This window comes from Bos javanicus, chromosome 4 (genome assembly GCF_032452875.1).
Source record: "Bos javanicus breed banteng chromosome 4, ARS-OSU_banteng_1.0, whole genome shotgun sequence".
Taxonomy (NCBI): domain Eukaryota; kingdom Metazoa; phylum Chordata; class Mammalia; order Artiodactyla; family Bovidae; genus Bos; species Bos javanicus.
The window spans coordinates 81817030-81841343 of record NC_083871.1 but is presented as its reverse complement, the minus strand read 5'-3'; the positions used below and the strand labels follow the sequence as shown (position 1 = coordinate 81841343).

Genomic DNA, 24314 nt, shown 5'->3' with positions numbered 1-24314 from the left:
CAAGCCCTGTTTCCTCATATGAAAAAATGAGGGGATTATTTTAAGAATTCATCTGTGGTTCAGTTACATTTTATTTACCTGACTTTAAAAAATATCTTGTGGTAAAACTTTTAGGTAAAAATGAAAGTAACTTGTTAAAATCATATCACATGTAAAATTGGAAAAAGTAGATTACTATACCAAAAGATATTGTATTGAATGAGATCTCCAGGAAAAATCTCACTTTCTCTGGAGCATGGACCTTCCAAATGTTATCTCTTGGATCATTGTCCTCTGTATTAATTGAAGCCTTTTCTTGCCTAGGGAATCCCATGGACAGAGGAGCCTAACCACTGGACCACCAGGGAACTCCCACCCCAGTGTTGTTTATCCCAATCATAACAGTAATTTGCCCTGTGGCCTCATCTCTAACTCAGTTCATCTTCTGTCTCAGCTCCCCCTCTGTCCCTCTTACCTTGTCATGTGAAGTTTGGGTTTATTTTTGCTCATGTGTTGACTGGTGTTACCAGACTTTCAGCAACAAGTATAAAGAACTTTGTGCCTGGTACAAAGTCATACAGTGTTGGCTGTTTTTAATCCTTGGCCACTTGACCACTTTCTATCAGATGAATCATATGAAATTGCTATTTTTGTATGTAAAAAGGGAAACCTTATGTTGGCAGTGTCATGCAGTTCAACTTTATCGATAGACATAGAGAGCAATGATTCTTAGCCATCACTAGGATGCAACTGGAATTACCGAGGCAGCTTTTTACAAAATATGTATACACTGTCCGCGTCTTAGACCAGTGAATGAGAAGCTTCATGCATGAGTCCTGGGTAAATAACATTTTTATGAAGCTCCCCAGATGATTCTAATTCATATTCCATCTTAAAACCACCTATGAGAGAATGTTTCCTTCAGGTGATTTTTCTTTTAATGTAGAAGTTTCTTTTTAATACAGACCTGTATGTTTTTTATATAGTCAGTTGTCTGATCATTAACTGAAACTTTAATTTTATGGCTCTACAAATTATGGTCATTTTTTTACTTTGAGATATGATCAAACCTCAGGTTAAGATTTATCAATACTCAATCTTGGGAAGAAAAATCTAAGCGCTACAAGACACTTTCATGATTTTCAGGGAATTCCAAAATCTTTTTTTCCCCCTAGTTTGTAGCACCACATTATCTTTCATATAACTTAGAATTTTGTACTTTTCAAATGCACTTTTGCCTTTTCATGGAAAAGAGCATGAACAGGAGTAAGCAGGCTACAGTTGAGTAGTAACTTATCCTGACTCACGTGACTTACAGTGTAGCATACCTACATGATTCATAATTTTAATGTAACCAAGAAAAAATGGAAGCAGCTTCATTTGAAAGTATCTGTCTTTGTTCACGGATGGTAATTTGTGTGTTGTACTCTTATGATTGACCAGCGTTTTGAAATCTCGGTAAGTGGGCTCTAGGTAAGTCCAAAATAATGAACAAAATTTTTTACTTTGTTCCTTGGTGGCTGTAGACAAGAATATTAAAACCCAGAAAAGAGAATTACGAATCATTTTTCTACCTCCCCCTATCATGTTCTCTGCACATGAGATGAGCTTGCTCTAGTGGCAAATACACTTTATATATTAAAAAAGAGAGAAGTATATTGTATAAAAATGAATTCTGTATAAAAATGGCTCTTAAAGCTGTGTATGAAGCATTTCATTAGAAATATATATGTGCACCAACAGTGGGTAACCTCTGGTGTTGAACTCATAAATATTTTATCAACAAGTCCTGAATTTTTCTGATGCCTTTTTCTTTTTTTTTTTTTTTGGTAATTATATGGCTTTTCTCATTGGGCCTAATCATGTGACTGTTATTTTATAGCTTTCTTAGTATCAAGCTATTATTGTATTCCTAGGATAAAACACATTTGACTCGACTGAATTATTCTTTTATTAAGAGGTAAAATTCAAATGTTCATGTTTTATAAAATTTCTGTGTTCATAAATGCAATTGTAATATGGCTTTTTTGGGTACAGTTTCTGCTCTTTTGTTACTACTATTATTACCCAAATAAAATGATTTGGCTACCTTTTCTGTGCCACCCATGAAAATTATCTTTTTATGTTTAAAAGAAATTGCATCTTAACCTGTCTGTGCCCCAAATCTTGTACAAAGATCATTCTTACATTTTCTTCCATAGTGGTAGTAAACTGTAGATGGTAAACACTTAGGATCTGGATTTTTAAAAAAATCCTGGCTTCATATCAGCAATGAGATTTGGGGTTTGTTAATTTGAAACTCTATGTGTGTGGTTAGTTTGAAACTCTGTGAATTTTCTCACAGAAATAATGATTATAAAGCCTTTTGAGAGTTCCATGAGATAATCAGGTAATTGAAAAAGTGTCTCACTAAGTGAAACTATTCATTCTCCTCCAATGTTTATTGTACCATTTCCAGGTATTATGAGTCTTTTAATCTCCTTTTTTTTTCTTCTTTTCTGTTCTTCTTAGAATATTCCTCCTAGTTTCTTGACTGGTTGAATGCTTTTTGTAAGATAGACCTGTAAGATAAAAATTGAGAAATACTAACCCTGGATGACAGGAGCACAGAAGTGACCTTTCCCCTCTTCTCTTTTCTCTCCACATTATATATGATGACCACATGTTATTTTTATGATCGTGAGAACTTGATGAGGCAGCTTAAGTCCATTCGTCCATGCCTGTGTACTTCGTACATTCGTGGCAAGGTGATCAACACTAAGGGTAAGATGAGGAGTATTCAACAGCATTCAGGATAGATAGCCCTTGGAAGTGAACCTGTGGTAAACGAGTTTAATATTCAGGTTGTCATTAAATGAGTTCAGATAATATATTCATTGTCAAAGGAGGTTTTTATTTGAAAAAGTGGTATTTCCTGTATATTTGTTAGGCCACACTTAACAGTGAGCATCTTACAGAACATACCAAGATGTTAACCTGTCTGGAGAGGTGGGTGGTACCATGCGTAGCAAGTCAGAATTTCAAAGGTGAGTAGTTTATACTTTCTTTCTTTCTTTCTTTCTGTTTTTTCAGCAGCTCCTTGTTATTCCTTTGAAAGAATTAGCTGCTGCTGCTGCTAAGTCGCTTCAGTTGTGTCCGACTGATTGCCCACAATTCCACAAAAACAGAAACTCAGCAGGTGGTCTCTGAAAGAGCTATTGTTGTTTTTCAGTAGCTAAGTCACGTCCAAGTCTTGGCAACCCCTGAACTGCAGCACGCCAGACCTCCCTGTCCTTCACTATCACCTGGAGTTTGTTCAAACTCCTGTCCATTGATGCCATCCAACCATCTCATCGTCTGTCACCCCCTTTTTCTCCTGCCCTCAATCTTTCCAAGCATCAGGGTTTTTTCCAGTGAATGGGTTCTTCGCATTAGGTGGCCAAAGTGTTGGAGCTTCAGCTTCAGCAACAGTTCCAGTGAACATTTTAGTGACTGGTTTGATCTCCTTGCTGTCCAGGGGACTCTCAGGAATCTTTTCTAGCACCACAGCTCAAAAGCATCTGTTCTTTGGCACTCACCCTCTTTATGGTCCAACTCTCACATCCATACGTGACTAGTGGAAAAATCATAATTTTGACTATATGGACTTTTGTTAGCAAAGTGATGTCTCTGCTTTTTTATACACTGCCTAGGTTTGTTATAGCTTTTCTTCTGAGAATCAAGCATCTTTTAACTTCCTGGCTACAGTTACCATCCATGGTGATTTCGGAGCTAAAGGAAATAAAGTCTGCCACTTTCGACTTTTTCCCCTTCTGTTTGCCATGAAGCGATGGGACCAGATGCCATGATTTTAGTTTTTCTTTCTGCCATTAGAGTGGTATCATCTGCATGTCTGAGGTTGTTGTTTCTCCCAGAAATCTTGATTCCAGCTTGTGAGTCATCCAGCCTGGCATTTCTCATTAGGTACTCTGCATATAAGTTAAATAAGCAGGGTGACAATGTAGTGGAACTTTGATGTACTCCTTTCCCAATTTTGAACCAGTCTGTTGTTCCATGTCTGATTTAACTGTTACTTCTTGTCCTGCATACAGGTTTCTCAGGAGACAGATAAGGTGGTATGGTATTCCCATCTCTTTAAGAATTTTCCACAGTTTGTTGTGATCTACACAGTCAAGAATCTGCCTCCAGTGCAGGAGACCTGGGTTCGATTCCTGGGTCAGGAAGATTCCCCTGGAGAAGGAAATGGCAACCCACTCCAGTAGTCTTGCCTGTAGAATCCCATGCACAGAGCAGCCTGGCAGGCTACAGTCCATGGGGTAAAAGAGGCAGACAACTTAATGACTAAACCACCACCACCAATCTGCAGCCTGTATCTTTGGGGTTTCCCTGGTGGCTCAGTCAGTAAAGAATCCACCTACAGGGCTGGAGACCCAAGTTCAATCCCTGGGTTGGGAAGATCCCCTGGAGGAGGGCATGGCAACCCACTCCATTACTCTTGCCAGGAGAATCCCCATGGACACGGGAGCCTGGTGGGCTGCAGTCTGTGGTGTCGCAAAGAGTTGGACATGACTGAGTGACTACTATACACAGTCAAAGGCTGTAGCATAGTCAATGAAGCAAAAGTAGATATTTTTCTGGAATTCCCTTTTTCTATGATCCAATAGATGTTGACGATTTTATCTCTGATTCCTCTGCCTTTCCTAAACCCAACTAGTATGTCTAAAAGTTCTTGGTTCATGTACTTTTGAAGCCTAGCTTGAAGTACCTTGAGCATGAGCTTGCTAGTGTGTGAAATGAGCGTAATTGTAGGGTAGTATGAACATTCTTATAATTCTTGTAATTAGATGTCTTTAATACAGCTTTTCATAATTTTAAAATTTGGAATATTTGAGGATTCCAAGTCAAGTCAACTCTGAGTTTTAAGTCATTTACAGGGAAGGCCAGCAGACTAAACTAATGTGTCCTACTCCACTGTAGCCCTAACTCCCTATGAAATGACAGAGGGGAAAAATTTACAGGCAGAAATTTGTAAATCCATAACTGAGAGTGGGAACAGATGGAGTGACCATCAGCAAAGCAGACACTTTCCAGGTTCCAGAAGACAGAAGACAGATGGTACTGGTGGATGAACCAGAGTGGAGAAAGCCCCAGTGAAGCATAGCCGTGAGGGAAGCTGCCAATGCAGTCTCTCTTTCCCCACAGACTCCTGAAGAGACTTCCAACTTGAGTCTGTAGCAGCAGAGAGCAGAAGAGATGCTAGGACATGGTAGTAAGTAGAAGAGGATATATTAAGAGCTAATTGGATATGCTGCCCACTCATCCAATCCATGCAAAGATTGTGCAACATTGTTTACCACGCTGATTTTGGAAATCTGCTTTCAAAAAACCTTGTTTTTAAACTCTCAACCTGAGGAGGACTAGGAGTTCTGATGCACGAGCTAGTGCCCCAGATAATACCCTCCTTATTTTGATATCTGGAAAATGATCCTACCTGTCAACCTGTTCCTTGCCCATGAACCCTGAAGTAAGGCATTTCCACTAAAATGCCAGTGATAATAGAGTCTATTACTTCTGCTGATCTGTCATGGTAGCAGGTCTACCCAGCTACAGAAGAAACCTGCTACAGTGAACTGGGAAATAAGAGGAAAGAAAGCCTAGCCAGGGGAGACGTGAAAGAATAAGAAGTGTAATATGAGATACTATTGCCTGATGAGTAAAGGATATGATTCACAGAATTCATAAGAACATGGAAAAAATGATTACCCTCATCATGTAATCAAAGGTGTAATTAGAAACAGTGAGATCATTCCCCCATTATATAATTAGCAGATTTTTTTAAAAGAATGTTCATTCCTAATAGGAATGTTGTGAATGACTGTATAGCACTTTTGAAAAGCATTGGCCAGTATATCTAATAAACCTTAAACAATCCATTAACTCATTACAGTTCCTTAAAATATGCCTCATGGAAAGTATTTTAAATGTAGAAATAAATGGTTATCCATTTAGAAGAACTCTAAACAGCCATAATGTCTTATATAAGAGTTTTAAAGTAGACTTTCTATATCTATAGGATGATGGGATTAAATTAAATTCAAAAATAAAAATGGCAGCTATAAAGTTAACCAAAAGAACATAGAAAAAGCAGGTGGAAAGGGATGCAGAGGGCAAACTTATGTGTTGCAACTTAATAACATCCTCCCCCCACATCTGTCACTTATTCTAAGATCTTGAAGTCAGGGATTCTGACTTGCTCATCTGTATACGCACCCACCAGCCCCCCCCCCCCCCCAATGCCTAGCACAGTATCTGGTCCTTAATAAATATATGTTGACTCAGAAAATGGACATAAGAAGAAGAAACAGAAAGAAAATCCAAAAGCAAACCAAAAGATCAGGGAAGCCACTGTACAAAGAGAGAGCTAATAACTTAATGAAACATGAATTGCAAAGTGGGCACTGACAGATGTCTTCATGTAAACCAGAGGCCATACTTAGATTCTTCTAAAGTATTTCATTTGCTAACAGCTGTTTACGGTTAAAACTTTTTGTCAGTATTTCTTCTAGTATGTAGTTTGATATGGGGCTCAGACAGTAAAGAGTCTGCCTGCCATGTAGGAGACCTCGGTTCGATCCCTGGGTTGGAAAGATCCCCTGGAGAAGGGAATGTCTACCCACTCCAGCATTGTAGTCTGAAGAATTCCATGGACAAAACAGCCTGGCAGACTACATCCATGGGGTTGCAAAGAGTCGGACATGACTGAGCAACTTACACTTTAATGTCATTCAGTTAATCAAATGCCCTATTTTTAAGTTGGATCCTTAAGACATGGGTAATTCAGTTATTTTTATCTGGTTCCACTTTTTTAATTAGAGTTTTCATAGCCAATATCAGGTTTATAAATATATCAGAGAAATTCAAAATAGCAGTAGTTATACACCTAATTTATAGCTCAGATGCAGTAGAATTTAAAGCAGGTATAAATTACATAAATCATACTTTTTTATTCTATTAAATTTAGGCTTTGACTATTCATCTAATTTTGTAGTTGTTAAGTTCAGTAAATAATATGTATTGAATTTTCAAATAGGTAAAATACTCAACCTGGTTCAGAACTCAAGATTATTGTTATGTATCTTGCCATAGTTAGCATAGGAATGCAGAAGCAAAACATATATTCTTTATAATTAATAATTATTAAATGTTTATACATAATCTTATTTTTAAAACACATTTAGGGGTTCAAAGACAAATGTTAAAATAGCTGTAAATAATAGTTGGTCAGTGTTTCTCTTCCACCTTTCAGGTTCCACCCTGTTATTTATTTCTCAGCGTTGCTGAAATCAAGTCATAGCATGGTAGCGAAACCTCTGGGACTGGAGTGAGAAAACTGTTTATACTTAGACTATACTTAGTATAAGACTAAACTGCTTATACTATACTATACTTATATTCTTCTTTTAAAATATTTTGATCTAGTAAAAGATCAGTATCGATTTCCATCATTTCCTAGCACCAACTCTTTTCACACACCCCCACTCCCCTAAAAAGGCCGCTTGTTTCTCTTCCTTTCCTTACCCCGATCAACTCTAGCCTTAAAAGGGAAGTTGGGTACTTTGGATTGAATTGTCCCTTCACCCCTCGCATTTAATCTGTCCCCAGATTTGATTGATGTTTTTTATCTTAACATCTCAGATCCATCACCCTCTTCTCTCTAGTCCACACTCAAGTCACAGTTGCTGTGGAGCCTTGCAACTGTTCTTCCTGCCTTCTGAGTCGTACTCTTAGACTTAAAAACTCCTGGTGGTTCTCTTTGAGTGCGTTCGTGCTCAGTCGCTTCAGTCGTGTCTGACTCTTTGTGACCATATGGACTGTAGCCCACCAGGCTCCTTCGTCCATGGGATTCTCCAGGCAAGAATACTGGAGTGGGTTGCCATTTCCTTCTCCAGGGGATCTTCCCGATCCAGGGATCAAACCCTGGATTTCAGGCAGATTCTTTATCACTGAGGAAAAAAACGAAATTCCTGGCATGTAAACTTCTGTTTTTAGTCAGTTTTACTTACAGCTTCATCTCTCACCACCATCCCCAAAGTTCACCTCATCTGCTGATGTTTTGTCTTTCAAATGTCAGCTTAGTCATGACTTTCTCCTGAGCTCTAGACATTTTTTGTTAGTCTTAACTGTGGTGAGGGCTTTACCTTTGTGCTGCTGGTAGTAACTTAATACTGATGGGGCCTGAATATACCTGGCATATAAAGGTAGGGCCTTCTAAAAAGATGCCTGAATGTTCACGTTACCCATACTTAAATAATGTGTATTTAGACATCTTACAGGTGCCATTCATCTTAACCTTAGTTTTACAAACTGAGATCGAAGGAAATAAAGCAATTTTGAGCCTTCCCTGAATTTGAGTCTATGCTTTGATGTCTGACAACGTGTCTGGCAAGTCAGATAAATAAATTTTATTGTGCAGACAAGGCAAATTGTTAAGTCATCTTAACCCTTAAAACAGAATGTAATTTTTTTTTTAGTTCAGTCTTTGTTATAATTTTGTGTTCTCCTTATTCATTGCAGTTTGGATTGTTGGAAAATACTAAGTTATTACATTTCAGAAGTAAAACATTGCCTCAGGGACTTGCTGACTTTGTTGCTTCTTTTGAGCTGATCAAATACCTTAAAATAAAGAAGGACCTTCTAAGAGTTCAGGGTATCAGTTACTACTTATATTATGTTTCACTTGGATGTGCTTCCATTTTCTCTTTTTAATAACAACTAAGTAATAAGATTTTATTTATAAATATTCAAATTATAGTAGCTTCTTTGCCATTTAAAAATTATCAAAGATTAGGACTCCCAAAATATGAAACACAGAAAATTGATAAATTGGACTTCATCAAAATTAAAAGCTTCTTACTCTCCAGAAAACATATTAAGAAAATGTAAAGATAAGCCACAGGCTGGGAGAAATACTTTCAAGATAATGTTTCTGGTAAAAGATTCGATTCCAGAATATCCAACGAACTCTTATGAATCACTTAAAAAAAAAAAGACCAATTTTAAAAAATGGGCCAAAGATTTTAACTCCAAGGACATAAAATGGCAAGTAACCACATTAAAAGATGCCAAACATGATTAGTCATTAGGAAAATGCAAATTAAAAACCACAATGTAATTATGACTACACATCCAATAGACCACTTAACATGAAAAGCCTGAGGCTGTGACTGTACCAGGACGGGGAGCAACTGGAAGTCTCATTCATTTACGTACCATACAGTTTAGCAATCCCACTCCAAGGTATTCCGAGAGAAATGAAAGCAGATAGGTATACAAAGACCGGTACACCTCTGTTCATAGCTTCTTTATTCATAAAATTTTAAAAATGGAAATGCCCTGAATAAATGTGAATAGATAAATTATGCTACTTCCAGACAATGGAATACTGTCCAACAGTTTAAAAAAAAAAAAAACAGGGCACATCCTACTGATACGTATAACAATATGAATATCTCAAAAGCCTTAGCTGGGTGAAAGAAACAGGCACAAAAGGCTATGCACAATATGGTCCATTTATATATAACATGCTGGAAAATAGGAACAAAGGTCGGTAGCTGCCACAGTGGCTGCCGTGGGATGGAGTGGTCATAGGAAACTGACTGCAGAGAGGCAAGAGAAAACCTTCTGGGGTGATACAACTGTTGTGTGGCTTAGCTTGTGGTGGTGGCACATGACTGTATACATTTATCAAAGCTCAGAAAAAGGGCAATATTATTGTATGTAATCAGCTTGCCTTAAAAGAAAATGTTAAAGTCGGCTTTTAACATCAGAAATTATCTTCACCAATTTAAGGGCGAAGAAAGCTAGGAAATAGTTCAGATGACTCCTAAGTCAGGTCCTTTGTGTCTCGACTCAATGGTCAAAATTTTTTTTCATTGTGAAGTAATTTTTATATATTAGAAATTAATCATCTTTCCTATTAGAGTTTTGTCCCTTTACCAATATACAGTCTTGTCCCAAGAACAGGATCTATTTTCATTTAGTCCCCTTTTCTGTTACCTAAGTATTGTTATTAAATTGTCTTCATGAATATCTTACAGTCTGTTCATTTTATTCTTAGTTATGTGTTCTTTTGTGAGTCTTGTTGTAAATTGAGCCTTCCATTTATATTCTAACTGCTTATTTGAAAAGAAATTTATTTTTCACATAATGTATTGATTATTTAACCATTTACCTTTGAAATCTCTCATTTGTAGTAATTTTTCAGTTGATTCTTTTCGCCTCACTGTGAAAGCATCATTGGTATAAGCAGTGGACTTTGAATTTTATCAGATATCATTCCAGATCGTATAATCTGTGACTTTTCTATTAATGTAAAGAATTAGATTGATTTTCTAAAATGTAAAGATATCCTGTGTATCTGGTTGAATGTGGTTGAATCCCACCTGGTTACTTTTATTCTTTTAATGTGCTGAATTCTAACATTTTTTATTTAGAATTTTTGCATCATATTTACATTATAGATCACCAGTCTGCTTTTCCTTTAGTCTCTGTTTATTAGGAACTTTACATCAATGTTTAGCTCTCAAAAAAGAATTTGGAGGCTTTCTGTATGCTGAGAAATATTAAATTGTATTATAAGAGATGTTCTTTAAATGGTTGGAAAAATACGCCAGTGATACTATCTGTATCTGAGCCTGGTAATAAACCTGAATAGATTCAAATCCCTTTCAAATTAGAATTGTGTAACTTGCTTTCTTGGTCAAGTATATTTTAACTCAATTGTTTATTTTCTACTAAATTTCTTTATTGAGCAGGTATTCTTAATGCAGATAGGGATCGTCATTTGGGAGTTGTCTGTATGAACCAGTTTTCACTTGGAGGATGAGTCACTAACTTGGCCTCTACCTACTTGTGCTTAGTAATGGTTTGTAATGATTCACTCGGAACTGAACTTCCACGATCATAGCCTTTCATGGGCTATTCAAATTGGAGGGGAAAGAGATGTTTCATTTAATCTCTTTTTAACAAGGAATCTCTCAGTAAGAATTTCTACTAGCTAATGGTTTTATTAAACTAAAGTCTAATGATAAGTGTCTCTATTTTGAAAGTCTAAAAAAGGTAGTAATGAACTCTGGAAATAAAAAGATCATTGAGTTTATTGTTTTTAGTGGACAAGGAGTATTGTTTGAGACCTTACTTGGTAGAGTATTCCTTATTGGAGAACTAGATTGATCACTTCTTAGAAATTTTCATAAAGTTTAAAATAGAGACCTTAGAGTTTCGGTTGGAGATCTATGGTCTAAAGCACTGTGACCAACTTCCTACTGGTGTGGCAAGGTGAATCATGACCCAACTACAAGATATCCATGGTTCCCATAACCTTTGACTATTAACTCCTGTGGCAAAGGGTACAGGTGTGATGAAGTTAAGGATTTGGGGATGATTTTCTGGATTATCCTTGTGGGCCTTAAATGTAATCACAAGTCTCCTCATCATGAGTCTGCCTGTAAGAGGGAGGCAGAGGAAGGTTTGAGTGCAGTGAAGGAGAAGGCTGCATGACCACAGAAGCAGAGGTGGTGGTGATACAGCCAGGAGCCAAGGAAAGCCAGTCCCTAGAAGTGGAAGCGGTAGGGAACAGATTCGCCTCTGGAGGCTCCAGAAGGAACCTGCCCTACTGACACCTTGAATTTAGCCTCTGAAAATTCATTTCGGACTTCTGACAACAGGAGCTCTTAAGATGATATATTTTGTGTTGTTTTCAGTTCAGTTGTTTAGTCGTGTCTGACTCTTTGCAATCCCTTGGACTGCAGTGTGCCAGGCTTCCCTGTCCATCACCAACTCCTGGGGCTTACTCAAACTCATGTCCATTGAGTCGGTGATGCCATCCAACTATCTCTTCCTCTGTCATCCCCTTCACCTCCTGCCTTCAATCTTTCCCAGCATCAGGGTCTTCCAGTGAGTCGGTTCTTCACATCAGGTGGCCAAAGTATTGGAGTTTCAGCTTCAGCATCAGTCCTCCCAATGAATATTCAGGACCAGTTTCCTTTAGAATGGTTTGGTTGGGTCTCCTTGCTCTCCGAGGGATTCTCAAGAGTCTTCTCCAGCACCACAGTTCAAAAGCATCAATTCTTCAGCACTCAGCTTTCTTTATAGTCCAACTCTCACATCCATATGACTACTGGAAAAACCATAGCCCTGACTAGACAGACCTTTGTTGGCAAAGTAATGTCTCTGCTTTTTAATATGCTGTCTCGGTTGGTCATAACTTTTCTTCCAAGGAGCAAGCGTCTTAATTTCATGGCTGCAGTCATCATCTGCAGTGATTTTGGAGCCCCCCAAAAAACCCCTATAAATTTGTGGTATTTGTTACAGTGACAGGAAACTTAATTCGGTAAATGTGTGTGCGCTCAATTGCTCAGTCCTTTCCAACTCTTTGCAACCCCATGGACTGTAGCCCACCAGGCTCCTCTGTCCATGGAATTTCCCAGGCAAGAATACTAGAGTTAGTAGCCATCTCCTACTCCAGGGGATTTTCCCAGCCCAGGGATCAAACCCACATCTCTTGTGTCTCCTTCAGTGGAAGGTGGATTCTTCACCACCACGCTACCTGGGAAGTCCCTTAAGACAATATGGGTACTTGTTAACTAAACACAGGAGGGCAGGGACCTAGGCCTGTGGAATTCAGCTTCACATCCTCAGACCCTAGAACTGTGCCTTACGTATTTTAATAAGGCAAGCACTGAGTGTATTTGTTAATGGAGGATGGGAGGAAGATAGGGAGGGAAAAAATCATGTAATTGATCATTTAAATCAACATTGTGAGGATGGTGTAGGTATCTAGCTTCTGGGTGAAGCAGAGATATGCAGTAAGGTTGAGAACTTGAAGGCCACCCATAACCATAGATTTTACAGTATTGTTCTGGGACATCACTTTTTAAAAATAGAACTGCTGTCAGTTCAGTTGTTCAGTCGTGTCTGACTCTTTGTGACCCCATGGACTGCAGCACGCCAGGCTTCCCTGTCCATCACCAGCTCCCAGAGCTTGCTCAAACTCATGTCAATCAAGCTGGTGATGCCATCTGACCAACTCAAACTGCCATATGATCCAGCAATTCCACTTCTGGGTATTTCTCCAAACGAAATGAAAATACTTAGAAGATATATGCACCCCCTCATTCATTGCAGCATTACTGACAGTAGTCAAGACATGGAAGCAACCTTAGCGTTTATCAGCGTATTAATGGTTGAAGAAAATGTGGCATATATGTACAATGTAATCTCTTACTCAGCCATTAAAAAAAGTGAAATCTTGGCATTTGTGACATGGCTGGACCTTGAGGGCATTATGCTAATAAGTCAGAGAAAGATGAATACTATAGGATTTCACTTGTATGTGGAATCTAAAAAAAAACAAAACGAAGCTTATCAATACAGAGAACAGACTGGTGGTTGCCAGGCTGGGGGTGAGGGAACAAACAGTGAAGGGATTAACAGGTACACACTTGCAGGAAAAAAGTAAGTCATGGGGATGAAATGTTACCCCAGAGGTGACAGGGAGGAGGCAGTTGTGTAATTAAAAAATAATTTTTTTTAAACAGTAAGAGGTAGAAAGTAATTGAGGAACCAAATGAAGCAATTTGAAGTTCAGGGATCCCTAACTCTACTTGCAGAGGGAAAGCACAAATGCATACACATACATGGAGAAGTCGTATTTCTCCATGAGAAGTCTAACTTCTCCAAGAAGTTAAAATTCAGGTACAGTTCTCTAATTCCTAGTTTGTTTAATGTGCCAGGAAAGTAGTTAATAATATTTTTACCAAGTGGATGTGGGAAATAAGCAGATTTACGTTATTAGTTTATTGTATGACTAATTTTGATTTTAAAAACAAGTTGTACGTTCACATTATACAAAAATCAAAATGGTGGTTAGCCAAATGCCTTTATCGCAGGTCTGTTCACCAGTGACTTAGTTTCCATTCTCACAGGCAACCCTGGGTTACCATTTTTTATATTCTTTCAGGTAGATAAACAAGTGAACTTCTAAATCCCCTTTTTCTCATCTTTTTATGCAGTTCATAGCTTACAAGGTGTATTGTTCTCTATCTTATCTTTTTTCACTTTACCAGTATATTTTGGCTCTCTCTGTATCAGTGGGTAAAGAGCATCTGTTTTTCTGTGTGGGCTTCCCTGGAGACTCAGTGGTAAACAGCTTGCCTGCCAATGCAGGAGACAGAGGTTCAATCCCTGGGTCAGAAAGTTCCCCTGGAGGAAGAAATGGCAGCCCACTGAAGTACTCTTGCCTGGGAAATCCCATGGACAGAGGACCTGGCAAGCTGCAGTCCACGAGGTCGCAGAAGAGTTGGACACGACTTAGCAACTAAACAACAGCAACACAAACTTTTCCTGTGGTTACTAATTAGCTCGTGTTTCCCGTTTATACTTCCACTGCAGAGAAGGAATGTGCCTGTTTGTCTGCCAGGAAGGAACAAGCTTTTTCTGTAGATGAGAGGAAAGAAAAGATTATTTAGACTTGCTGTCCACGTTCTCTGTTGCGTATTCTTCTTAGTTTTCTTTTGTTTACAACCCTTTAAAAACGTAAAGCCATTCTTAGCCACAGACCATATAGAAAGTAGTCCAAGGAGGCAATAGTTTACTGGTCCTTGCAAACATATTAATAGCAATCTGATGGGTAAAACAATTGAGTCTCCATCGATTAGATTATTATTAAGATTATTATTTGTATTTCTTTTATAAGCAAGGTTGAACCTACTAGAGCCATTTGTATCTTATTGATTTTATTTGTAGTAACTTTTTATATCGAGAAATTACCTCTCTGAAATGGATCACAAAATATTTGCCTCCGTTTATCTTTTTATTCTGCTTATAGACGTTTTTGCCACATAGAAATTGTTCTAAGTAGTAAAACTTATCAAAGTTATTTTATGACTTGGGTTTTAGATAGTACTTTATGCCTTTCCCATTCTAAGATTATAAAACGGAAATTTTGTGGAATTTTTTTTTTTCTGGTGCTTTCGTGATTTCATTGTGTCATTTAAACCTCTGATACACTTAACAGTTTTTTTTTTTTCCCCAGAGCTCACCAGTTGTCCCATTACCATGTGAATTACCCTCCATGCTTCCTTCCCCCACTCTCCACTTGAAACGCCACCTTTATTACACACTAAACTATAGTCTGTACTTGGATCTATTTCTGTATATCCTGATCAATGTTCCATTGATCTTATCTAGACAGGCTTACTTTTGAATTCCAACTCCCTCACTAAATTGCTCTGTGAGTCATATTTCATTGAGGAAATACAGATGCAGTTAAATAAATAGCCAGATCTACCTGCAGCCTGCACGTCTTGCTTTACCACCACACCTGGTACGAAGGAGGCAGTGTCCCTGCTCTTGTGTGCCCTGGGCCCCTACTCCTCTGGTCTGCAACTAATGGTCACTTTGCTCCTAGAGGCACTGTCTCTTCTTCATCATTAATTTCTGCCTCTTCTAAATGGTTGTCATATCCCTTAAGAATATTTAAGAAGCAACCTACACTAAAATCTGTGTTCATCTATGGCCCAGTTTCTCCATTTGTCTTCAAAGTTTGTTTCTGCACCTTCTGTTTTCTCCTCAACCCAACCCATTCGGCTGTGGTTTCTATCTCATTGATGAAATGACTTTTCCCCAGGTCACTGGCAGCCTCCATCTGCCAAACTTAGTCATGGCCTGTGGGAGAGATTTCTGTGCTTTCAGCCCTTGCACCTCTTCCATTCATTCTTTACACACCAGCCATGGTAATCTTTAAAAATAGATGAAATTATGTCACAGTCTTGCTTACACCCTCTCCAGAGGCTTCCCATTACAGTTATAATCAAACTCAAACACTTTTCCATGGCCTTCAAGGCTTTTTATGAGTTAGTCTCTGCTCTCTCTCTGTCTCACCTCCTGTTTACGCTCCCTGATACTCGTAGACTCCATCTACTCTGGCCTTCATCTGGCCCCGAGAATGTGGCACACCCTCTCCTGTCTTGGACCTCTTTCCCTGTGTCTAGAGTGCTCTTCCCTCAGAGCTGGCTGGTGTCTTTATAAAATTCAGATCTCAGCTCAAATGCTGCCTCATCACAGGAGTCACCCTTGGGCGTCCTGGTTAAAGTAGCCCGTCCCCACTGTCTGTCCCGGTGCCCCTGTGCTCTCCGGTGCACTTACCACCAGTGGAAGAGTCTGTTTCTGTGTCCGTTGTCTTAGGTTCCAACATCTAGACCAGGGACTGGGACCTGAGCTGTGGAAAGCCAGGTTTGTTTCATTGGGGCTGAGGAGTGTCTCCTTGGTGGGATCTTTTCGTGGATAGCCTTTTAAAAGTAAGGGATCTGCACCTCATAGTTACTGAGGAATGTTTGCACTTTGGGAAAATGTCTTTGGGAATCTCTGCATTTTTTAAGTCACAGACTGAATTGTAAATTTTTCTGAAAGGGAAAGTGTTTTAACCCAGTTGGTCTAACTGCTAACTAATTTTTTGCTTTAAAAGCATACATACTCAACTCTTAGAATATTAATTGATACAGTAACACCCTCAGCTCTTGTGGTATAACTGTTTTAAAAATAAAATGGTAGTTACGTAGCCATGAAGTGATTACAGCTTCCAGCAAGTGAAGATCATAAGAGTGAGAAGTAAGTCATTTCCTGCCTTCATTAGGAATGCCAGCAACAGCATGCTCCATAAGCTTTCTTAGATGAGGTGTCTTTTAGACTTCTACTTATCTGAAGTACACTATTAATGTTCACTGTTTCTGAGCAGTGGTAATCATTTAGAATCCAATGATTTTGTCCTCGGTGTCCAGGAAAAAGAGAGACTCAATCCTTGTTTATTGAGTTAAATTGAACTGTTAGCCTCCAAATGTGGATTCCTTATCATACGCATCACAGTTCAGGTTGCCTCTACTAAAAAATGTTTATGACATAAGAATAATAGGATCAAAAATTGCGTATATAGTGTGATCTCAGTTATGCTCACAAGTTACAGCTTGTGAAAGGTATGCTGTGACTCAAATATGTCTCAACTTATTCCTGTTATATGGATAGCAAGATTTGGGTTTTTTTTTTTTTTTTTTCCTTAAGACTTTTCTATATTGGGCAGATAGGAATATGGGCATGATTTCTGGGGCGGCCTGAGCAGCACCCAGCTCTTGGGTGCCCTGCACAACCAGTGTGTGGAGCACAAACCCAAAGCAGACTGTCCTCACCTGAACTTGTGATGGAATCTCTAGTAGCAGTAACTGCTTTATACCAGTACCATCCAAAGCACTCCCCAGGTTAAGTCAGACTCCGACATTTGTGTGTTCATTTGACACACATGTACTGATGTTGCCAAGTAAACCAGCAGACATAGCGCCCATACTCAAGTTGCTTCCAGTATTTTAGGAAGAAGACCTCTATTAGGAAGAGCACACTTGAGCAGTTCCAGCTCATGGTAATGGTCATGAAGGAAAGGTATCATGTACCATGTGAGCACAGAGCAGGGAAGAGCCTAGTTTAGGTTGAGAGTTTCGGGTAAGCCAAAACCTCAAAACTGAGAGGAGTTAGCCAAGAATATGCCAAATGGAGGAAACGGCATGATAAAGGCCAGGAGGCAGAGAAGAGCACATGAAGAATCAAGGGAGACCAGTGTGGGTCTGATGCAGCCAGACTGGGCAAGATGAATGAGCATGAGATGGAGAAGTGGGCAGCGTGAGGGGTGTTCCTGCGAGTTGCAGCTTGTGAAAGGTGTGCTGTGACCGCAACAAGTCAGAGATGCTGAGAAGGTACCTCTAAAGAAGGAACCCCGCTCCAACCTCTAAAAACAAAAAGTCTCTTTGCATGGGCCTCCACACAGACTCAGTGTTTGCTCTGACGTCACCGCCTCTTTTTCTAAGGACTGGTAACCATGACCGAAGGTAACTGGGTACCATTGGTGTGCATCACCACTCCAGCTTCTGGGGGAACCTGGTCTTTCTGCACTGAGCACACAAATGTGGTAAACAAATGCACGTGCTAAGGAAAGTGAGGGCACGCTGATTCATGTATTTAAGTTAGGTTACCCATCCCATCACAGTATATGCAGGTGTTCCAGCAACACGATCCTCGGGACTTGGGTGCACAGTGTTAGATTCTACTTATACTTCAACTTCCAAGTTGTCAGGATGTGGTTTCTTTTCTGAAGTTAGAAGAAACGTCTCTTTAGTTATTGCCAACAGAGATTAGTGTGGAAACAAAGTGATCGTTCAGCCTGCTTTGTAACCTGCGTGACCATATTCTCGTACAGCTAATACTCCATTACTGTCAGCATGTGGTTGTCCTGGGAAGTTTTCGCTTTCGGTCAGCAAACTCATGACTGAAAACTACTATAAGAGAAATGCCCTTGAGTCATATACTTGTCTTATTGCCATGGTGTTTTCTGATAAGTGGTTCTTCCCGCAAATGAGCATACTTCATTTGCCATCTGTTTAAAATCCTAGCAGAATGGGAACTAGTAACTTGAAGCCTAAGGACTTTGATATCTCTTTCACACACTGGAATTCTGACAAAGAATGTATTGAGCATTACTTGTTCTTTCATTCTTTTTAGATTCTTCTTAATCCTTTGGTGAAAACTCTGTGACACAAGATGGCTGCAAATAAGCCCAAGGGTCAGAATTCTTTGGCCTTACACAAAGTCATCATGGTGGGCAGTGGTGGTGTGGGCAAGTCTGCTCTGACTCTGCAGTTCATGTATGATGAGGTAAGTGCTGATTGTATCATGGATGTCAAAGTTTGGGCTTTCAGAGAGTATTTCTCTAGCTTAGCTTTGGTTGTGTTTGAGTCTTTGAAAGCTACTGATCATTTTTTTCCTGGTTTTAAATTCAGAGCCAACATTTGTATGCAGCTTGATTTACCAAGTTGAGAATTCAAGGTCCTTAAAAACGTATGCTTTTAAAAAACAGAACAAAAGTGAAAACAGTACCTTTCTCTGAGCAATATGTGACTTTTTTTAATTTTAATTTTTAGTGTCTTAATAGTGAGACCCACCTTGAATTAATAGAACTGGTAGATATAGTACCTAGTTGAGACTTGAGGTCAACATATATAATATATATATATAACATATATATATCCTTTAATAACTCAATGAAAACAATCAGTAATTTATTATATATTTGGCCTGGTACTACAGTCACCACTAAGCAGGTGAAGGCTGTGTCCCCGAAATAAAATTACTTAACAGGTTATAGATTTGTGTGCATGTATTTGTATTAGACTTTATGGCCCCAAAGTTAAGGTCTCAGCGTATATACAGCAATGTATTTTTTCCATAGAGCGTTGTTATTAAGGCTAAATGATTTGAGTTGCTAATCAAATTTTAGCATTTATCCTCAATTCTTCTGCCTCCCAAATAGAAGTAAGGATTTATGGTTACTCTTTCTTACCTGGTCCTCACAACAGTCTTGTGTGGTAGGTAGTGGTATCCTCATTTTACAGATGAGAAAACAGAAGTTACCCAACCTGCCCATGTAGAGTGACCTCTGATGAGTAACTCAGTGTTAAACCTAGTCTTCTGAGAAAAATATCCTGCAGATTTTTTATCACCCAATGTCTGTTTTCCTTGCCTGCTCATCAGCATTTCTTTCATACACACAGAAATTTTTTTAAAAATTTTATTGTTGATTTACAATATTGTATTAATTTCTTCTCACACAGAACACTTAAATCCTCCAGTTGTCCTGCTTAAACAATTTGGAGGGGGAAAATTGAAATGGTATTTTAAATGGAATTGCTAATTTATCTATTCAGTTCTGTTCTTCATACTAGTCACCTGAATAGCTGCTTTTCTTTAAATTAATCCTTAAGTCAGTACCCTTCTTGACAGTAAGGCAGTCAAAAGTAAGAATGTTCATATGTCTGATGTTTGATGAATGGTTAAGCTTTCATTTAATAGTCATAATATTATCAGATACAATAACTGAATATATCCATTAAATATTCATAAATGTTTATAAATATTTTATATTTGTGAAATAATAGCATGTAATTATGGTAGAATGTTCTATATCTTTTACAGTTACAAATACACTGTGTTTGATTTTTCAGTAAATATTTGTTGAGTGTCTCCATATACCAGACACTCTTCTAGGCTTTGAGGAGACATTGATGAATAGACTGGTCAAGGTCCCTGCCCCCAGGGGTTAAATTCTAGTATGGGGATTTAGACATTGAGCAAATAAATAAGATATCAGATAAATATTTATAGGAACTAATTAAAAGCCCACAAAAGTATGTGTGTATATCTATATACACACACACCAACAATGATACACTGATCAAAAATATCAAGGTGAGATTTAGAGAGTAAAAGTTAGAAGTACAATTGTAAAGTTGTTTAATTGTGCTATTTTTAAAAATGGGAAGACTGGGGGAATATCTCAAAGCTCAAGATTTGACATTCTACAGAGTGGTATAAGGCACTTTTTTGACTCAGTTCATTTTGGAGAAAGAAAAGATTTAGCCATACTTTCAATCCTTACCTAAATATTGACTTACTTTGAAGTCATTTTCTACAATTCTGACTTGAAAATTTATATTTGGAGTCACAAAAAAGGATTCTTAAACATTTGATAAAATACCTATGTAATAATTTTTGCAGGTATAACATTTTAAGGCAGAAAAGAGTCATGGTTTTCAAGCTGTCAATGACCTAGAGCTGTTCAACCTCCACTTTTTGTAAAAGAAAAGACCTCTGAATTGTCTACAAAGGAAATTTAAACGAATGTAGCTTTTACCACTAGGGAAAACTTAATGAAGGTTACATGTGGCTTCTCAGTACTATTTTGGCACCTTCATGTGAATCTGTATTTCAAAATAAGAACCTTTGAAAAGTGAAGATGACTTAGAAATGGAAGTGCTTTTCCTCATTCCCAGTTTGTGGAGGACTACGAGCCGACCAAAGCCGACAGCTATCGGAAGAAGGTGGTGCTGGACGGAGAGGAAGTGCAGATTGACATCCTGGACACAGCTGGGCAAGAAGACTACGCTGCCATTAGAGATAACTACTTCCGCAGCGGCGAGGGCTTCCTCTGTGTCTTCTCCATTACAGAAATGGAATCCTTCGCAGCCACAGCCGACTTCAGGTATGTCAGGGAGTCGTGTCATGACACTGCAGAACAACTGCCTCCTCAGCAACGAGTGGACAGCTAGAGGCTCTTAACCTGGTTGTCTTTCCCTCTAACTGTGTTTAGTCCCTCTCTGACATCAGTGTGACTCTGTCCTCTGTGTGCTTGTACCCACATATTCAGTGCACTGTACCTAACCTCACAGCCAGCTCTGCCAGCGCCAGCTGCAGTGCAGCCTGAGTGTGTGACAGCCTGCATACGCAGAGTCTCCTTATGTGTTACTGAAGTATTTCCCTTTGGAGTACAGTACTACTGCTGCCGTAAAAGCAGATGCCTGGATCCCATAACGGATCTATGACCCAGATTCTGAGTCTTTCTGTGTTAGTCACGGGTGTCTCGGAACCTGTGTCGTGCCCAGCAGGCACATCGCCATCCTCCTCACAGTGTAGACACTTTGATAACACACACTGAACTTTTAGTGGAAATAATACCACCATAGATTGACACACTGTCTTGTTATACAATCTTTTTAATATCTTATTTACTGTTTGTTTAATCGAAATCTGTCCTCCACTTGATTTGGGGCAGGGGATTGGGGAAGTGAAAAAGGGGAGAGATGTTCTCTCTATACATAAGACAAATATAGCATAAATAAGTTCTTGAGTAGTGTCATAAATACAGCATGAATAAAAACAAATATTCTTTATGTATTTTTATTTTATTACCACATAATAAAAATAAAATTATTATTATTATTATTACCACATACACGTGGTCTGCTTTGGTGTGGGGGGGCAGGCACAAAAGAAGCATATAATATATCCTCTGTTTTCAACATTCACACAGCCGAGTTGAATAAGGCATGAAACCCAGTGTCAGTGATAAAGAAGATATGGACAGCGATTGTTACAGGGGATCCAAGAGAGGAGAGGAGTTGGAGGCCTTCAAGAGCTAGATAACCTTGAAGGACAACAAGGATTTCCAAAGATGAGGAAAGACGTCATCCCTAGTGTTTGGGCAGGAAACTGAACCAGGGCTTACACAAAGCATTCCTCGTCATGTATACGTGAAAGTCCCAGGAACTCAAAAGATTCTAAGAGAACCTTCTTTGCAAAAGAGCATGTCACTGAGAAACCTAGGAAATGTAAAGTTATTTGTAAAATTAAGTTTGTTGGTTTCTGTAAGGAAAAGTTTTTTGTACGTGATAAAGTGCAAAGAGTGGCAGATTCTGGTAACTTGTAACCCTGGGAGACATACTGAAAGTTTCGTGTCAGTGCTTATTCATTCTTTCAAAAAATATTTGAGTGCTTATTCTGTAGCAGATTCTGTTCTAAGTAATGGAATACATTTTGTCACCATAGTCACCAAAGCCAAAGTGGTATCTCAAGGGAATGAGGTATTTTTATGCCAAGAGAAAAAGTCTTGGGCTGTTGCTATTACAGAAAATAAGTGAATCATTCATTCTGTCCTACCTCCAATGTGTTGCCCTTCCCATAAATAAAAAATGTTCCTGGTAACTGACCAGCAGTAGGAAAGCCATTTTTAAGGTGGTTTGAATGGTAATAGAATAGTAGGCACTCCACATGATCTGACCTGCAAAGTGTAGCACAATGTCAGCTCCTCTTTTTAATTTTTTTTATTGTAGTTGATTTTTAAAAAATTTTTATTGAAGTATGGTTGATTTACAATGACATGTTAATTTCAGCTATATAGCAAAGTGATTCAGTTTTACATACCTAATTTTTTTTTTTCTTTTTCTTTTCCATTATGGTTTATCATAGGCTTTGAGTGTAGTTCTCTGTGCTATCCAGTGGGACCTTGTTGTGTATCCATTTTACATGTAATAGTTGGCATCTGCTTATCCCAAACTCCCCCAACCCATTCCTCCTTGGCAACCCTAAGCCTCTCTTCTATGTCTGTGAGTCTTTTTTCATAGATAAGTTCATTTATGTCATATTTTAGACTCCATACATAAGTGATACCATGTGGGATTTCTCTTTCTGACTTGCTTCACGTGGTATGATCGTCTCTAGTTGCATCCACGTTGCTGCAAATGGCATCATTTCATTCTTTCTTATGGCTGAGTAGTAGTCCATTTTATAGGCACCATATCTTCTTTATGCATTCACTCATCTGTTGATGGACACTTAGGCTGTTTCTGTGTCTTTGCTATTGCGACTAGTGCTGCTAAGAACACTGGGGCACATGTATCTTTTTGAATTAGAGTTTTGTCTGGATATATGTCTGGGAGTGGGGTTGCTGGATCATATGGTAATTCTTAGTTTTCTGAGGACCTTCCATACTGTTTTCCACAATGACTGCACAGATTTACGTTCCCACCAGCAGTGGAAGAGGACTCCTGTTTCTCCATGCCCTCTCCAGCATTTGCTATTTGTAGACTTTTTAATAATGGCCATTCTGACTGGTGTGAGGTGGTACATCAGTATAGTTTTGATTTGCATTTCTCTAATAATTGTCAGCTCCTAAATGTAGCCTTCCTGGGCCTCCTATCACGAAGGCAGAATCCACTGTTTCCTCATCGGTGTTTGTGATGTACTCTGCACAGCCCCAGTAGCACACTCACCACACTCTGACACTGAGATTGATTTCTGTATGCTGTGTGTTTTTCCTGACAAGGTAAAAACACTTGAGAGCAGAACCCATTTCTTACCCATTTCAGTATCCCTGATACCCACGTTTGGCACAGTTGCTAGCATATAACTTACAGTGCTTATAAGGGTTCGATAGAAATGTTATAAAACCCTGTTGCTTTTTGTGGTTCTCACTTTCCTCAAGATAAAAATGAAGCTTGACCAGTTGGTAAAGGTGCTTTTCTATTCTAAAATTCTATAATTGTCTCTCCAACTCCAAAGGGAGCATCACTTTAAGCAAAAATGCCGGTAATGATTATAGTCATCACAAAGGTCACTGATGACCCTAACAAATTTAATGATAATGGGAAAGTTTAACATATTGTGAGAATTACCAAAATGTGACAGAGTGACACAAAGTGAACAAATGCCGTTGGGAAAGTGGCACCGATAGACTAGCTGGACACAGGGCGACTACAGCCCTTCAGTCTGTTACAAAAGAGAAAGCAGTATCTGCAAAGCACAGTCAAGTTAACTGCAGTATAACAAGGTATATTTGTATCAGTAGTACTTCATAAATTGTGATCAAGTGTGTTGACAATGGAGAATCTGGGCGTGGGGACATGCAGGATCTCTGTCCTCTCTTC

At 38.8% G+C, this 24314-nt stretch overlaps 1 protein-coding gene across 2 annotated transcripts in view; it reads left to right on the top strand.

Annotated features, from left to right (window-relative positions):
• RALA (RAS like proto-oncogene A) overlaps positions 1-24314 on the top strand; it is a 58647-nt gene that overhangs the window by 28065 nt on the left and 6268 nt on the right. For both annotated transcript variants that reach the window (XM_061414514.1, XM_061414515.1), the window contains 2 exons: positions 18559-18711; positions 20886-21094. In XM_061414514.1, the coding sequence (XP_061270498.1) occupies positions 18598-18711; positions 20886-21094 (323 nt within the window). In that variant the 5' untranslated portion in view covers positions 18559-18597. The remainder of the gene's footprint in view (positions 1-18558; positions 18712-20885; positions 21095-24314) is intronic.